Source organism: Podarcis gaigeae (assembly GCF_964106915.1).
Source record: "Podarcis gaigeae genome assembly, chromosome: 10".
Lineage (NCBI taxonomy): Eukaryota > Metazoa > Chordata > Lepidosauria > Squamata > Lacertidae > Podarcis > Podarcis gaigeae.
The window spans coordinates 39,609,554-39,628,554 of NC_139686.1; the positions used below are offsets into that span (position 1 = coordinate 39,609,554).

Consider the following 19,001-nt stretch of genomic DNA (forward strand, 5'->3'; position numbering starts at 1 on the left):
TTACCATGAATGGACAGCATGCTAGTGCATGCTGTTGAATTGTTCCCATTTCACTCTTTACTCTCTATAGCCAGGAGAAACCACAAACCTTGACTTATCATGATGTGTGAACCAACATTAATAGTTTCTACCAAATCAACCATGACTGGTAAGCCAAGGACAAATTTTGGATTACTATCATGGTTTGCAGGGAAACAAGTTGTGAGTGCTGATATACTCGTCATGGTAACTCCAGCCTGATGGTTTGTTTCTCTTGGCTCCAAGAAGGAAGGAGCAATACAGGAATCATTCATCAGCATGGATTTATGCCTTAACTGTGCTGTGTCAATATGGGCGGACACACACACACACACACACACACACACACGAGTCACTGGCTTGGATCCAGAGATGTCTTGCACAAGTGGTCTTTTGCTTCTATAAGGTAGCCTAGTCAAATTCTACAAATTCCCTTGACCTGCTGCAGTCTCCCATGCCCCATCACATTGCATTCCAAAGGGTCCAACAGCTGTCAGGAATGGCTTCTCAGAGACAGGAAGCTGTAGTAGGGGAATGATGATGAACTGTCACAACCCCATGGCAACCTGGTGCATATTCATGTGTTGTTTTCAAGTAGGGCAGCCACCCATACAATATGGTAGGTTGGTTATTATAGACTCCCTGAATTATATTCAACTGGCCTGCAACTAGACCTATTTTTTGAGTTTCAGAAAGATCTACCAATCAGTCAAGCTTCTTAGGTATCCTGTTTTTCTTTCTGAAGCATCCCCACCGCCACCACAACCAAAGAAAAGGCCTGCTGAAATCGATTCACTCTGAAAGGCACTAAAGTTGCACAGTTTAAGAAATATTTTGTAGACGTTAATCCATCAATTTGCAAATGTGGTAAATTAGTATTGACTAGGGTGAGTCAGACTATTACTGTTGTTTAGACCCATTGCTTATGTTTGTTTTAAAGCTATCTGATTGTTTAATATTGCAATGGCTTTGACTATATAGAAAACAACACATGCAAACCTTGGCTGACAAAAGGCACCACGGACCAGTTTCACAAGTAATGCTAAGCCATAGTTAACCTAAACCAAGGTTTATAAAACAACAAACCATGGCTTACAAGCTTAACAAACTATATTTAAGATGCTGGGTTGGGTTTGGATAATTGAATTAAACCATGGCTTGGGTTATTTGCAAACCAGGCCACTGTGTCACCATTTGCAAGTCTAAAGCAGCCCTTCTTTTTATACCACAGCTAAAAATCTGTGCCGACCACCCAGTGATCAACTTATACAACTACACTGTAAATGCCAGAAACCACACTGCTGTTACTATGGATTTCCAAGTCTTCACACTCAGCACATGCTTACAAGGCAGAAGTTGACAGAATGTATCACTAAGCCGTTTGAATTCATGAATTCCTGTGCATCTTGTATGCCTTCCTCCAGCAACATCTGCAGCAAAACTTCTGCCAAGTGTATTGCTCTGCTTTCCTTTGGTCCACAGCAGCAAGACCAAGTGGGTGGTCATGTCATCTGAGCAGCCTAAGACCTCCATACACACTGCCCAGGCTTGTGTCCCAGAGAGCTCACTTTGGTGTTGCTAATGCAGCAAAAACAATACAGGTGGCAGCAGTTACTGGTTTCTGCAGCCGCAGCAGGCACTGTGATTCTCCAGTGGTTTGACTTCACTCCCAGAGGCACAATCCATTGTCACCTGAGACAGACAGATGCCAAAAACAGCTGCAACAACTACTTGCACATAAGCCTAATAGTAATGATGATGATGATGATGATGATGACAATAGTAATAATAATAATAATAATAATAATTTATTTGCACCCTGCCCATCTGGCTGAGTTTCTGGGCGGCTCCCAATCGAGTGTTAAAAACAATACAGCATTAAATATTAAAAACTTCCCTAAACAGGGCTGGCTTCAGTTATCTTTTAAAAATAGGATAGCTGCTTATTTCCTTGACATCTGATGGGAGGGCGTTCCACAGGGCGGGTGCCACTACCGAGAAGGCCCTCTGTCTGGTTCCCTGTAACCTCACTTCTCGCAATGAGGGAACCGCCAGAAGCCACACCTGAATTTCCTAGTTTGGCACCTCATATTTACGATAAGCAAGGAAAACCACGTGTATTTGAAGAGGGATACCTAATTGTGACCAGTAGTGGTAGGCACAAATGATGAACAAAGTATCAAAATACCACCTATAGGATTTATCAAAATTACACCTGAAGGACAGGCATTCAGGTGCACTTAGAGGAATGAAGTTACATACAGGAAAAAATGTTTGTAACTAATGATCTGAAACCTGAGTATATCAGCCTTGCTCTCTTTCCTATTACCTTTTAATATTAAAATAAAGCCCCTATGCTCCAACTTACATTTATACCATTAAGCTGACTAACATATGAATTATTCTAGCAGGTGGGCTTGTGTGGTTTTAAGAGCAATGCAACACAATCAACTGCATAATATCATATTTCCAGGACAGAAAAGGACCAAGCAAGTCTAATTTTAACATTAAACTACTCATGTTCCCATAGGGACCATTATTTCTTTTGACCCCAAGAATTAATTGAAGCCTTAAAACAAAATAGATTACCTATTTAATGCAGCTGAGTTGGACCTTAGCCTTTGTATGGCATGTCCGAATGCCAAGCCAATTAATCTGTGTTACCCTTATACTTTCTTCTTAAAATGAAGTGCCAAAAAAGGAAAACATACACCAAACAAACACTTCATGCAATCTTAAAAAATTAGACTGATAATCATTTTAAATCATACTAATTCTCCCTTTTGAAAGTGAAATGAAAAGACTGATAAATTGTTTTCCTTTGGTAAAGGGCCAAACATATGGTTTCCTTAGTTTGAATCAAGCACACCTGGCCAAATAAATCACACCAATACTGAAAACCAAATTTATTTCACAATTTCATATACGATGCACATTCTGGGTAGTCAATGCAAGAATGACCATGATACTAATAAGTAGAAGAGAGATCTAAACTGTTAAACTTTAAATCTGAAGGCTAAAAACGTCAATCTACAGTAAAAGTAGCAACATTTTTAAAGTAGGAACCAGCTGGCCAGACCAGTGAGACAAAAGCCACTGGGCATATTCCTTGAAATTCATGGAAAACAGATGGTACAAGTGACTTAATATTAACAGTTTAACACTAAATTGTTAATAATAGGTCTAACTGGAGTTCTTGTTCTTTGAAAGCACCAAACACATTGTAATCAAAGAGTTAAACAGACCCACTATTTGAACTTTTATTTTTGCATGAAACCTTAGTTTAAATAAAATACAACACACATGAGCATTTATCTTCTCAAGCTTAGAATTGTCCAAAGCTTTCTACAGGGAGTTAGTGCAACTATCTTACTGTGTGGTGAGCAAGGAAGAAGAAAAAGAGATGTGCGGGGCCATGTGCAAGCCTCGCTTCAGTCCTTTTCAATAATTATGGTAAGTGGAAGTACAAATAATTTGTTGTCCCTTTCTCAGTTTGTTTAGAAGAAGTCAGTTCATGTAATCTAGTCAATGTACAATGTCAGCTACCTAGAACATTAAATCTCAAGTCCTGAAGATCACACCTGACTAAGAATAACCTTGCTATATTAAAATATATAGTTCTTTAGGTTCTTTGTCACAAGAAAATAAAATGAATGTCCAACTTGCATAATACAAACTCTTTTCAGACATTCAGCTGAATGTAGGTTGTGGGCGGGATTGGATCATGGTCACAAGCAGTTTGCTGACTAAACACACACATTTGCAGATATAAACAGAGCCATATGTAGCCAGAATATTATGATGGTTTTATATCAATCGGTTGCCCATCTGTGTGCTAATCCTGACAAACTCCTTACTAGTCTAGGTCAGGACCAAGTGAAAGACTGCTTTAAGCCCATAGGAACTTACCAAGCCCTTCAATCAGCTTTGGATGCCCTGTTTCCATGGGCTGTAGACTGGAAGAAAGGTCTTGGGCCAGGAGCAAACTATTAATTGCAAGCTTGCTCTCCTGAGGCTATTGGCCACATGGGGAGGAAGAAATGCCCCCTCACCCTCCAAAGAAAGCCACATGAGACTTCCTTCCTCATTGGGATGGAGAAAACCCACTCACAAATGAAAGTAAGGTGTGACTTTTTCAGTGGTGGTGGTGGTGGTGGTGGGACAATTCTGGAGATTCCCTCTTGGGACGATCCGGCAGGCCCTCTTTTTTAATCACTTCTAGATATGATCTTAAGATTACTTTATTTCATCAGGCATTCAGAGTTTGAAATTTGTCTTGCCTGATTCATCTGCTACTGCTTTTTTATTCTGAGTTTTACATATTGATCTTTCGTTGCTTTAAATTGGTTTTATTGACTGTAAAGCACTTTGGATACACAAATATAGGAAAGTGGTTTATACATAATCTAAAATTTAAAAAACAGTGCAGACATCTAGGCTTCTCTCTTTCTGATCAAGGAGCCTGGTACCTCCCCCCCAAAAAAACTTCTGTGGAAGACATTACACACATACATTTGTACACATGTATAGTTCTAGTTGCCCATGTGAATGTACATTCATAGGTGATTGGGGATGAGGTCTGTTTCCACAATCCTCGTCTATGAACTTTGAAAGTATGAAGAGGGAATAATACATTCCCTAAACTTTAAAAAATTTAATTTAACAGAAAAACAGAAATATGTACCGTGGGCAGAACAATAAGGTCTCAGTGTCTCATATATAATGGCCAATATAAATAATATTGAATGAAACTGCAGGAATCGAATGGGGAGTTACAAATAATCTAATCACCTTGATGGTGAAAATGCTGAATTTTCTTTTCAAATGTTTGCTTTGTACTCACCCATCATGTTATATAAACTTTGTGGTGCAAACTGCCTTGGCATTTTCTGTATTGCTTCTTTGTAAACTGTAAGGGCATCCTGGGGGGGGGGGGTGAGGGAGAAAGAAAGAAAGATTCTTATTAGAGAATTCAGAAGCAATTTCAACATGCAAATTTAATACAAGAAAGATGCAATTGTCTTCATTAATCATGAAGAGGGTCACATTTCCCACTTATAAAAAAGTCAACAAAAAAGATGAGTCTCTTCAATGCAATGCAGAATAATTTTCATCATTTCCCATCTCATTTGAAGAAGGGGAAATGGAATATTTAAGAACTTCCAAAGGCTCATTAGCTTACATTTACAATTCTGTAGAATTACACAATATACAAATTAGGATTTAACTACAGATGAGTATTTTTATTATCATGTGATTCAAAAGCTCACAATGATAGCTCTCGATCAACTATAAACACAAATCACTATTACAATCAGTATTGTTTCATACAAAAGGCTGGAAGAATATGAAGGACAACTGATTTATGCAGAATGCATAAAATACAAGCAGCTTTGCATTGAGGCTTATTCAGCTGGGCTACCTTAGCCCAAGCATAAACATACAGAAACCACAGGACAAGGGTCAAAGCTCACTAGGGAGCTTAGCGATAGAGAAACTCATTTGCATGCAGAAAGTCCCCAGTTCCTGCCACCTCCACATGGGGCTTGGAGGTGCAAAGAGTATTGCAATAGATACAGGACCTGCCTGCTCATGAGACTCAGTGAGGCAGTCACCTCAAGTAGCAGGCTGGGGACAACAGGGAGGTGCCATTGGCTGCCTCCTGCATTTGTCACCCTCTGCACCTCCTTCACCACCACTCCTCCTGCCTGCTCCTCTCTGGCCTCCTTTATTCTCCCCCGCTGCATTTAGCATGCCAGGGCTTCCCTGGGCCATGTCCAGTAACATCAGGCAGTGGTGGAGGTGGAGAGATGGAACGGGTGTGTGTGCATTTTCTAGCCTTGGCTGGATGGACCCATGAGTATAAGGGTATAAAGCAGCTTCCTATGTTCCAATGTTTGTTCATAGTTTATTTATTGCAATTGCTTGAAATTTATTTTTGTTCTCACTGGATGACACCCTCCCATACCCTTTGCAGATCTCTAGAAGTATCATGCTGGGCTCAAAGCCATGTTCTCACCAATAAAAATTCTGCCTTCCCTGTGCTGCCTCACAGAAGGCTCCAAACCTTCAGGAAATGCAAAGGGTCTGGGAAGATGAGGATGAGCAAAAATCACCCGCTGGCCCAGCAAGGGTGGAACACTCAAAACTGGACTCAACCAATTGGTTTTAAGCAACTTTGGACTCAACCAATTGGTTTTAAGTATCTCTGGACTCAACCAATTGGTTTTAAGCAACTATTATAATGAAGCTTGTGAAGGTATCTAACAGGGTTGTGGAAGAAAAAGGTCTCACCTCATATTGTCCTTGTTCATGGTAGAGTTTCCCCAAATTATAAAGGCAGCTAGTAACCGAGCTCTTGTGAGCATGTGGATCTTTTAAATTTTCATCAGGAATTTCTGAACACTTCAGGAATGTCTTCCTGGCTTCGTCAGCCTTGCCTTGGTTCATTAAGATGATACCAGTATTTAAATAGGCAGCTGTGTGAGAGAAAAACACAAAGATATCACACGTTCATATGAGATCCCACTTTAGCCAGGCTTGCTTAAAACCATCAAAGCCATAATGACTACAGTTGCTAGTACTTATTTGTAAAACTAGACCGATCTTTACAATCTCCAACCTGGTCCAATTCTTTATTGTCAAAACCGTATGTTATAAAGGATAAACCTGTTGCCCTCCAGATGTTGCTGAACTTGTACCATCATGACTGACAATGGTCATGCTATAGATTTAAAGACTCTTGCCGCAACCCACTCCTCTAGAGAAGATTATGTACGATAAAATGCCACATTCTACTACCACAACGAGAAAAACATTTGAGCCCCAACCAGGTAGGTATGTGAGTCTGAGGAACAAACAAAGCTTCTGTCATAAAATTCAACAGGAATGGTAGCTATTCTCCAAATAAATAAGGAAGGCTGGTAATGAGCAACCTTTGCACGTAGGGGGGCTTAGGAGGTATTATGAAAAATACCTATGTGCAAGCAGAATCTCTCCCCTGCGCACAATTAATTCTTTACAGATAAAATGTATTTTCCAGCGCTATTTTCCAAAAGTGGTATTTATACCACAGCACGAGAGAAAAGCATCTTTTAAAAACAAATGAACATGCAGCTTTACTTACAGGCTAAAGTAGGTCTGCTTCCAATGGCCAATTTATAGTAATGTAGTGCTTCTGAAAGCCTGCTGTTCTCCTGTAGCAACAACCCTCTGCATTTAAAAGAAAAATGGAGGGGGGAAAGATAATTGTATAGAGAGCGAGAATTTAATTATAAAAAATAAAGTAACAAGAGTCAAATTTATTGGTCTATATACTGGCAATGTACTGTAAAAGAAAAACGTTTAACCACAAGCAAGGAAAAAACTAAAAAGAGGTGAATTTCTAAGTACAAAAGCTGAAGCAGTTCACTAAAACATTTATATTTATATATGCAGAAAAAAGGCCATTTAAGGCAAGCACTTTTATAGCTGTTTATGTTATTTAGGATAATTTGTTCTGTTTAGCTCTCTTGATTAAAGAATCTGAATGCTAAGAAAATGGGATTTTATAAATATGCATTTTTGTAACCTCCAAAGCCTTGATGCAAAACCTCAAGATTTTTTAAAAAATGGTAACGCCATTTGTTGTGATGCAAATAATAGCCTATGTTTGCATGGGACTGGTCCTCCGCATGGTTGAATACTGTTATGAATAGTCAATAGCAATGTCTGCACACATCCTAGTAGTGTGTTTTTGGTTGGAAATGATTGAAGCTTTTGAAAACTGAATTATTTGTTCTTTCAAGAAAAAATGGTATCAAACCCAGGGCTTTGTATTAAATACAACAAAACATCTGCTGAATGCTTTCAGGAAGTGGCTGTGTGGTACACCCAAATAACACAGAAAAGTTTGAGAGGGATGTCTTCTTAAACAGCACGTATCTTTCAGAGAAAATGCATGCAGTCCACAAAGAGCAATCTTCTTGCTACAAAAACTAAACCCCACAAATTTTTGGTTCAGCTCCCACTTAAAATAAATTTCAGTGTTTGGAATTTCCATCAATGGCATATTAAATCTAGAGGGAGAATACTACAAAAGAACAAAAAGACAGCTGCACAGACTGGTAGCGTTCCTGCTGAAATGTTTTGAGAAATGTTTCTTTGTCAAGGAAATGTTTGGCTGCTGAAAACGAAGTTGAATAGTGTGATGGCGGTACCAGTGATGGACAGAACATAGTGTCAATCTCCTGGATACTCTCAACCAATCATGGCGGGGAAACATGGGAAACATTCAATCAGGAAGGAGAGAGGTTGGAAAAGGTTGGATTTGTAAGTATAACTGCAAGATAGGGCCTTGCTAGTGATTTGTTTAGTAGATTTAACCTGATAAATTCCTCAGGTAGAGGGAAAGATAATAGAAAATGGCTAGAGTTGTTTCACAGACAGGGTAAAGCAGATTGCTACCTAGAATGACTATCTACTATTAGTTCAGAAAGTAGCCTGACTGTCTCTCCATCTGTTCTCCATAGGTTCCGCTGCCTCTTGAGATATCAGCACCAAACCTAGCACGAGGGTTCCCAAGCTGGGAGCAGTGGTCATTGTCAATATTTGGATGCCAGTCATCATTTTGAACCAATATGGCAGACCAAAATGTCACTTGGCATGACTTTCCCCATTTGGGGGGGGGGGGAGATATATGTTCAGCTGCCCCTCAATATATCAACAATCAGCCAATCAGAATCACACATACGTCATATAGGTATTGCTTTTTCTGAATCTGTGTGCTGTAGATGATTTTATCCCTAGCCCACAACTCTTGGCGGGGGTGGGGGGCAAGGGGGAGAGGGTGGAAGGCAGGCAGGAAATAATTTTATTTCATTTTTTGAACACAAGGCATAGGACAGGAAAATTATTCTCCACAGTTTTCTGAGTTGAGTAGATAAGGGGGAAAAGTTTTCTTTTTAGTAAAGCCCTTTATTTTTTTAATAATGTTATACTAAAATTACTTTGATACATTCCAACAAAACTTGTAGAGAGTTACATGCTTATATCAGTCACATATAAGAAAAAAAGATTGAGTGAGAACACTATTGAATAACTGAATCATGGAATACCAAAGGCTTCAACTTTCCATGGCATGGCCTCTCTATAAGCATGGCAGAAGGTCTTACATTAATGCCAACTTCTATTTACATAGATTTTTGGGGACCATACATTAACAAATTGATTGTGTTGTGTAGTTGCTTGTAAGGAGTCAGATTCTGCACTTTCCCTTGCCATCCTCTCAGCGATGGTCTACTGGAATCTTTGCAATGGAAGGCAACATCTGAACAGTTTTCCATTTACAATAGGTTAGACATGGAGGAGCATACAGTAACATCATGACACAAGCTAGTGCGGTGTTCATGTATTGCACTAGGATCTCAGAGACCAGAGTTCAAATCCCCACTCAGAAATAAAGTGACATAGGGGTAATTGCTATAATTTTATTTTGGTGAATGATACATGCTGCCTGCAATCTTCTCTTACGTGGAGTAAGTTAGATAGAGCCTATTCATTTCATTGAACAGAGAAACAAGCACAGAGTGGTTGGCTTAATATTACAACAGATCACTCACTAGTTGGCAGTTTTTCTTTTTATTATTTTATAGGATTGAGAGAGCACTGCTGAGCAAAGTTCTAAGTTTGTGTACACAACTGAGGATGGATGACTTGTAGCCAGTGGCTAAACAGTTAAATATAGTAACTCAAATAATAATAGATCCCAAGTTCAGGCCTGCTGCCCACAGCTGTTGTACTTTTTCCTCTCTCTCCTGGCGATAAGTCACTAGAATGATACTGTGCTAAGCCACAATGAGAGACAGAGACAAGAATAAAGCTCAAAAACTTTTTCTGGATAAAGATAGAAAATTGGATAACTATAGCAAAATTATATGATTGCATAGGATGCAAAATTGTAGTGATTATATTTGAAGAAGATGCAAGATATAAGACTGGGAAAACTCCCTGAGAAAATGCAATGCTTACTCTCAGTGAGAAAATGAAGAAGAAAATCAGGTTTTTGCAACTATCTGAGAAAGACAGGATATTTATCAAAGGCCTGGAAAGATACTGGCCTGTGGTCAATATATATGTGTAATATATTACATTCACAAACACCTGCATGCATATTCCACAAAAATTATGCCTAAATCATGAAATTTTCCCCCATCTTCTAAAATACATGAAGTCCACAGAAGGAGGACAAAGCATTTGTAGACCAAGCTATGCTCTAGAAACGCTCCCAAACTCACCATTACTTCTTTCGCCTGTTCCTTTCTGTCTGTGCTGATGCCCAAATATTGGGTGCTATCCCAGAGAATTGGCATTCCTCCTTTGGTCTCTCAAAGTAAAACTGAACACCACTTTTCTTCCCTATTGTGCCATGCTGAAATAGTATGGGTAGGGGTGAAGGGATGTCCTATCTGTAACTTTTCTCGTTACAGAAACAGTGGCTAACATCGTCATGCAAAGGCTGTTGCACCACACTTGCAAGGAGCAAGATGCAATGCTGCAAGGAGATCCTGGTTTTTCTTCCTCTTATTTTTTAAGAGTGACCTGAATATACCATCATTTGCAGATTGCAAACTGAGGTTGACTCTTAACAAGAAACAGAAGCTTTCAATCTCATCTTGCAGTATGAAAATGAGAGGGGAAGCCACAAGATTCATGCAAGAACAACAAACGGTGATCTGTTATTATGTCTGAACCGTGCCATTGTAGTGGCCTTCTCTTCATCCATAACAATCACAAAGTTTGAGACAAAGCAGTGAAAATAAGGTAGATGTAGAACAACACTTCAGTCACAACAACACGTCACAACTTTGGGATACTAAAGCAAGCACAGAGGTTGAATTAATTTTCCGATTGCTCTCTGCTTTGCCTATACAGTTACTCTTTGATATATTCACTCCATAATCCCCTTGTTTTGGAAAGTCTCTATTGTTATGAACTTTAGATTAGATGCTTGCACATACTGAAACAATTAACTATTGTTTTTGTAGTGCTCCGTATATAGCATCACTTTTGTATTATGTTTATGCCACTTGGATATTCTGCTCTCTTCATTAGAGGACCTCAGAACTAATTTTCTGCTTTTATTAGCAGCTTTAATATTGGCATCCACTGAGGCAATACAGATTTATTTTTCCCTTCTGTTTCAGAATACAGACTGTTTTACATCTGTTTTACTAGCTATTTAAAATTCATATAGATGCAAAATGAAGAGCAGATGCAAGAGTGAATATTGAATTCTGGTAAATAATTAGCCTTGCTTAATACTGTTTATAAACTTTGGCGGAACATAGTCTTGCATATGACCTAGAGATTCTTCATCAGGCAAAAATAAGGAAATAAAAATCTTTTTTCAAAAGTGAAATTGCCTCTGGATGGGTGTTTGATACCCTATCCCTTTTGCTGTAGTGTCCAAAAGAAATTGTTGAGTGGGTTTCTGCAGTTTTATTTCCACCTTTAAAAGGAAAATATTTAACGAAGACACATATATTATACACACACAAAGGAAGAGAGAAGAATCATAAAATTTTACAATTGGAAGCAACTTTGGAAGTAATCTTAGAACCACTCTGTTCAATTAGGAAATACAATACAGGATACATTTGCAGCATTTTACTCTGTCAGATGGCTATCTAGCAGCCAGCGAAGAAGAGTCATCACTTTTTGACATTTTCTGTTCCATCGTCCAACAGTTTCCACCCTTAAGAAGGTTCTCCTAATGTTAGGTAACTTCTTAAGGATAAAAACTGTTTGACGATGGAACAGAAAATGTCTGTGATACTGGAAGACGGGCATCAAATCTCCCCTTAATCATCTATATCCAGTTCTTTCAACCATTTGTCACAGAACTTGGTTTCCAGACCCATCACAGTCCTGGATGAGCCTCTGGATCCACTCTACTGTATCAATGTCCTTCTTAAACTGTAATTCCAGAAACTGGCAACTTTGGTGGGGGGCACCAAGGGGTGCATTGGAAGATGGCCGACAATAACATCTCTCCGACCCACACGAGGTAATTAAGAGGCTGCTATGGGAAGTATGCAGTCTTCCCAGCCCCCCCCCCCAAGGAGATGGGGGGACTGCCTTGCCAGCGGTGTCCATAATTCACCCCCAGATTCGAAAGAAGGGGGTCAGACACTTGGCACCAGCCCTTGTGTGAAGTCGGCTGTTCCCGGACGCTGTCTCCAATCAGCGCACTGGTTGTTTTAGCTCGAAACATATAATTGGAAATATATAATTTGGAAGGAAGCTAAAGCACATACATCAAGCGAGGATTTGGAGTTAAGACTGCTGATTAATGGATCTCTGGGAGCAGAGCTACGGGCGGGACAAATAAATCTAGTGATGAATCACCATTTAAAGACTGGTACGTTTGGTGTGAAATGGAAGGGGCGTGGAGGAAAAAACTTTTCTTTTTCTTTGCCTTATGTGAGTATTAATAACCCTCCACCCCAGAAAGAAAAACTGTAGCAATTTATTAATCACAAGCAGGAATTCAAGAACTGTGTGGAGTGAATTCAATCAAAGAGAGGACTGGTAAACATCGGAGAACGGAGGAAAATTTTATGACGCAGTTTCAAATGGCGTTTCTCCGAGATAGGCTTGCCTAAGAAGGATGGGGGAGGAGGATCAGGGTCATTGGAATGTGAATGCTTAAAGGAATGCGATTTAGACCTTGGCAGAGCCCTCTGAAATATGTCTGGCAAGCCTGGGAAAATTAAGGGACAGACCGAGGGAAAGTTTCCTTACGGAGGTGTGGAAATGGCGTCTGTCCTTATGTGATATGATCTTTGGAGAGTGTAAAACCCACACAGAGGATGTTTGGTTTTAACCTGCTTGTGAAGATTATCAGAGATCGCAAAGAAAGGAATATATGATAACAACAAGAAGATGACAAAGAGACTATCTGGACAGAACTGGATAGAACTGTTTAATTAAAGCAGCAACATGAGTGATGTTTAGTCCCCTTTCGGAGCTTGATGTATGGGTACCCCCAACAAAAATTTTAAAATTTGGCTGTATAATTTGGAATTAATGTGATTTGGAAATAATGTGATTTGATTGGCCTGTTAATAAAAATTATATTAAAAAAAAGAAACTGGCAACTTTGTGAAAGCAAACAAGTACAGTCGTACCTCGGTTCTCAAATGCCCCCGAACTCGTAAGTTTCAGCTCCCCGACAATCGAAAACCAGAAGTGAATGTTCCGGTTTATGAAACTTCTTTTGGAAGCCAAAAATCCAACGGGGCTTCAGCGGCTTCTGATTGGCTGCAGGATGCTCCTGCAGCCAATCAGAAGCCGTGCTTTGGAAGTCGAACAGGCTTCTGGTACAGATTCTGTTCGACTTCCAAGGTATGACTGTAGCAGCATTTATGCGGCAGGAAATAATGTCTAACAACAACAGCCATTTTATATGCCGCCCATCTGACTGGTTTGTCCCAGCCACTCTGGTTGGCTTCCAACAAATTAAAACATCAAGCACAGTAAAATGAAACCTCCAGTTTAAAAGTGAAGAAACTCTGCTAGGTATTTTTGCAAAGTATCTTGAACCAAAAACATGTGTTTCTCCAAACTCATTTATTTATTGATAACTGATATTTTGGAACTAGTGTAGCTTTTTAATAGATTTTTAAAAAAGACTTTCCCCACAAAACAGATGAAATGTTCAGTCAGTTACCTAATAATCAGTATAAAATGCTTGTAGAACCCACTGCAAAAGTTCACCCTTGAGAAACAATTCCCACCCACACAAATTGTCTTAGATTGAAAAAACAACAACATTTTGCTTTGGGCTCTTATGTCAAAGTGAAATAAGGAAGCAGGAGACTGAAAACATATCTACATTGCTAACAATTCAAGGTACTAAAAAATAATGTTTCAGAGAAAATTATTTTGTATCTCTCTAGTTTGTACATTCTATCCTTAAATATACTTTAAAGGCATGGCACATCAACGATAATAAGGATTAATTTCAAGTGAACTATCAAGACATGATGAGTTCTAAGTAAGGTAGAATTAGTGCTAGACACAGACTTTTTGCAACATACAGATTTCCTACAGTTAACCTTTTTAAATTTGTAAAAAGACAAAAGATGTAATTATCAGGTGGTTAAAATAATTTACTCTGATGTTTCCCAGGCAGTTTCTACTCCCTACCATCCTCTGCTTTTGAACTTTACACACTATAACTTCAGCCTTGAAAAGTCTCACATTGGCATAATTCAGACGTTATGCTATAATAAGGCATGCCTAATGTCCTTCTTTTCTCACATCTTATCATCTCCTCTCCTTCTGCAAAGCTGGGAGGAGTTGCTCAGAAACTTCTGCCTTTGATGAACCACAACTTACCATAATGTCTGAACTCACTGATTGTGATTAACTGTGGTTGTTTTAAGCCAGTCAGCGTTGGAAACCAAGCTTTGAAGTTGTCCTGTTTGAAATTAACTAAAGTTAATGTTAGTTTATGTTATCCACAGTTTGTTGATTCAGATGACATGACAAACTGTAGTAAACCAAAAGTAGAAGCTTCCAAAATCTTCCTCCTGGATTTAGCATGCTGCCCAAGCTTAGCTAATAGGTCAGGTTTATGCATATACTATATGCTGTATCTGCATGATATGATAATATGCTAAACTTTTCATTTTAAAAATGGTGCAAATGTGTTAGGCTGATGTAGCTGAACTGATAGCAAGGCTTCATTCAGTGGAGTGGAAATATAAGCAATTTTTGGCACTCACCCCTCCCCTTGAATCCCTGCCAAATTTGTTTCAGATGATGGGGATCCCCACATAAAAAATTTAGGGGAGCAGAGACTCAGAGAGAAACTGCTGAAAATTGCTCCTTCCTCATTTCACTGAAGGAAGCCTTACCATCAGCTGAGAAAAACCAGTTGATACAATCCTAAATCTCTATTCATGTAGAGATACTTCCTCATGGAAATAATTTTGCCTGTGTGTCACATTGATAAAATATCACTTTTAATTAGGGGTGCATTGAATATTCATGATTTTTGCTTGCAATAGCAAGCATAACAGCAAGCCATTTGGCTCTTTAATTTAGAATAGTGATAAGCAACAGCCAAGAACCAAGGGTAGAGCAGACTGGTTGACATTTTGGCTGTGAAACAATGTGCACTAATCACAGACAAAACCCTATCCTTGTGTACTTGTTTTTGCATATGAATGCCACAAGCATGCAATATCACTCTGCAATGCAAGAATATGCTTATCCATAAATAGGGAAGATTTTGCATCTACCTATATTTAATATGATTCTAAAGAACCAGTTAATGCTATGACAAGTGATAAAATGATTTACTACTCTGACATCTCCCTTTCTTAAAGCCATCTTGGTTGGGACTTTTTGAACTCTTTCAGAAAATTATCTGAAAGCTCAAAAGAACCATTCTGAGTGCTTTCTTGACAGCCATTTATTCTCTCCAACTTTCCCTACCCTTGCCTTCATTACTGTAGCCAAGTTCAAGCATTTGCCTGAAGCATGCCTATGTTGAAATGGGGGACAGGGCATGGACCATGCACAAAAGCCCTGCTCCTAGCAACCCCATGTGCATCAGGCTGGTGTGCTCAGGCTCCAGCCTTCTGCTTTGAACAGGGAAGACCTGCAATACATTTTTACTTGTATTCACTCAAACCCATGTAGAACCCTCTTAGCCATCGAAGACACTAATCAAGCAACATCACCCATCATCCAAGGTGTTCCACTCCCATTCAAGAGAACAACCACCAACATTCTTGTAAAGAATCTGGTAAAATGCGGTCTTGACTATGCTACCACTCAGTGGATTTGTAACTGGCTGACTGACCGAACCCAAAGGGTGCTCATCAATGGTTCCTCTTCATCCTGGAGAAGAGTGACTAGTGGGGTGCCACAGGGTTCTGTCTTGGGCCCGGTCTTATTCAACATCTTTATCAACGACTTGGATGATGGACTCAAGGGCATCCTGATCAAATTTGCAGATGACACCAAACTGGGAGGGGTGGCTAACACCCTAGAGGACAGGATCACACTTCAAAACAACCTTGACAGATTAGAGAACTGGGCCAAAACAAACAAGATGAATTTTAACAGGGAGAAATGTAAAGTATTGCACTTGGGCAAAAAAAATAATGAGAGGCACAAATACAAGATGGGTGACACCTGGTTGAGAGCAGTACATGTGAAAAGGATCTAGGAGTCTTGGTTGACCACAAACTTGACATGAGCCAACAGTGTGACGCGGCAGCTAAAAAAGCCAATGCAATTCTGGGCTGCATCAATAGGAGTATAGCATCTAGATCAAGGGAAGTAATAGTGCCACTGTATTCTGCTCTGGTCAGACCTCACCTGGAGTACTGTGTCCAGTTCTGGGCACCACAGTTCAAGAAGGACACTGACAAACTGGAACGTGAGGAGGGCAACCAAAATGGTCAAAAGCTTGGAAACGATGCCTTATGAGGAACGGCTAAGGGAGCTGGGCATGTTTAGCCTGGAGAAGAGGAGGTTAAGGGGTGATATGATAGCCATGTTCAAATATATAAAAGGATGTCACATAGAGGAGGGAGAAAGGTGGTTTTCTGCTGCTCCAGTGAAGCGCACACGGAGCAATGGATCCAAACTACAAGAAAGAAGATTCCACCTAAACATTAGGAAGAACTTCCTGACAGTAAGAGCTGTTCAACAGTGGAATTTGCTGCCAAGGAGTGTGATGGAGTCTCCTTTGGAGGTCTTTAAGCAGAGACTTGACAACCACATGTTAGGAGTTCTCTGATGGTGTTTCCTGATTGGCAGGGGGTTGGAATTAATGGCACTTGTGGTCTCTTCCAACTCTATGATTCTATGATTCTATTCTACCCCTACATATGTTGCCCACTCAACAGCGGAAGCTCAAAGAGAATTCAAACAGGGGTGTTTGGGTGGGGCTTGTGTGAGTGCCACACCCTCATCCTCACATTTAAACACTGCATGTTCGGGAAAATATCAGAACATGGATGCTTTTAGCAAACTTACCAAGCAAGAGGGGTAAGGAGGTAAACCATTTGCAAGGAAAGCTCTCTCACTGTTGGCCTCTTCTCCATCCCTTTCTAAGGGCCCAGAACCCTTGGCGAGCTATAGCCCTACACCCTGTTGATATGGTTTTATGACCTAACAGTGACCCAAGAAACAGCTTCCCTCCTCCTGGCTGCTGCTGCTAGAATACAAGAGGGCAGAGGTAGTCTGGAATAAGGCTGAGTGTATTTACAGACCTAGCCAAAATTAAAAGGCATTTTTGGTTCACCTCGTAAAAAGACAATTGTTTTCAACCTGGGGGAGGGTCACTTCAAAATCCATTCAGTTCAGAAAATTGGCAACAACACTATATGAGCATGGTCAGTGGTAGTTAAGGCGGGCAGGAGGGTGCAGAAGGGGGTGGGAATCATGCTTTGAAGGAGCAGGGGTGGGGGAGATAATATATGTTCCCATGCCTGCCCCCAACCCCATAACTATGGTTAAAGATAGGTTGTGTTTTGTTTGCACTGGTGATGAATTTGCTGTGGCTTACTTTGTATCCTGCGCAACACAATATGGGTATCATTATTTTTCCTCTTTCATCCACTTTTCTTTCTATAAAAGTAGTATTAAACCCAAGTACTATATATTCCAAATTTGCAAAAGCCTCTGGAAGTAGATAAGCCAATAATTATAATCCAAAGCTAACAGGCTGGCTCAGACTGTTTTCAAATCAAAGGGTCAATTTTGTGACAGATCCTCATGGCTAGATATCTGTAAAAAAATATGCTTGGTTTGCAGCTTGCTATAACCATGCACTTTCGAGTTTCCAATTCAGAATACACAATTTGTAGGGAAATAAATGGTGCGTATACAAATTTAGAAAATTGAGGCACGGCTACTTGCCAGAGCATTCCAAACTGAGAAGTCTATCACCTTCTAGGATAGCATTAAGGTGGCCAATTTGCACAAGTTACATGACTATGCAGGGAAGCACTGCACATAAAGTTTGCTGAAACTTTTTCCTGTACCCACTCACATGGCTACACTTGAAAATTGTATTTCGTTTCAAAATTGCCTTGCCCATTCATTGTGTGCAAGTTGCTGTAGTAGAAAATTCAAGGATACCTTTGGCTGCACATTGCTCACTAAGATGGAAGGCAAGTCAGACACAACACAATTTAGAATCTTAATTTCATGAAGTGTGTCCACAATTTCCCCTGAAGATTTAGTTTGTGTAGTTCCTGATAAACATAAACACTGAAGTTACATATATTAGCAAGACATGTTTCCTTTTTCCTGTGGCAGCTTGCCAGCTAACTATTGACCATGGCAATTCTACTATTGTTTTTTATAAACCATAAGTTTCTGTTGCACCTTTGGAAACAGCCAGTTGCCCCAGGACACAAATGAAGACAGAGTGAGACTGAGAGGTGGTGTTATTAAAAACGAATCCTTTAAAAACAACGGAAGTGTAATTTACACAAGGTAAATTGAAGAGCGCATAAAACGTGGCTCAGGAATGCCAAAGAACATCTTCAACAGCTGAAGATGCAAATACATTTTTTAAAATATTAAAAGTAAAAGGTCTTGCTGTGATATTAATAACTGGCCACAGGCACATCAGGGCTAAGAGAAGTTTGCCCCCACCTGTTGTGGAATGCTACATCTAGGAGCATTGTTGCGGCCAGCCCTGGAAGATGGGAGACAAGGTTGCTTGGCATGCACACATATGCAAGCACCCATGTTGGGGAGGGGAGGAGTTTAGTAGCCTCGGTTATACCCCTAAGGGATTCTCTGGGCCATTGTTCACATCTCCCTGACCCCCTTCTGTTTTAATATAGGTCTACCAGTTGTTTCGGGACGCGGGTGGAGCTGTGGGTTAAACCACTGAGCCTAGGACTTGCAGATCAGAAGGTCAGCAGTTCGAATCCCCGCGACGGGGTGAACTCCCGTTGCTCGGT

The 19,001-nt window shown here is 40.0% G+C and overlaps 1 protein-coding gene across 1 annotated transcript in view; it reads right to left on the reverse strand.

Moving 5' to 3' along the window:
- Positions 1-19,001, reverse strand: part of TMTC2 (transmembrane O-mannosyltransferase targeting cadherins 2) — a 195,942-nt gene that overhangs the window by 49,967 nt on the left and 126,974 nt on the right. Inside the window, exons 5-7 of the mRNA XM_083699166.1 lie at positions 7,145-7,230; positions 6,313-6,497; positions 4,862-4,940 (exon numbers count right to left, since the gene is read on the reverse strand). Coding sequence (XP_083555292.1) covers positions 4,862-4,940; positions 6,313-6,497; positions 7,145-7,230 — 350 coding nt within the window. The remainder of the gene's footprint in view (positions 1-4,861; positions 4,941-6,312; positions 6,498-7,144; positions 7,231-19,001) is intronic.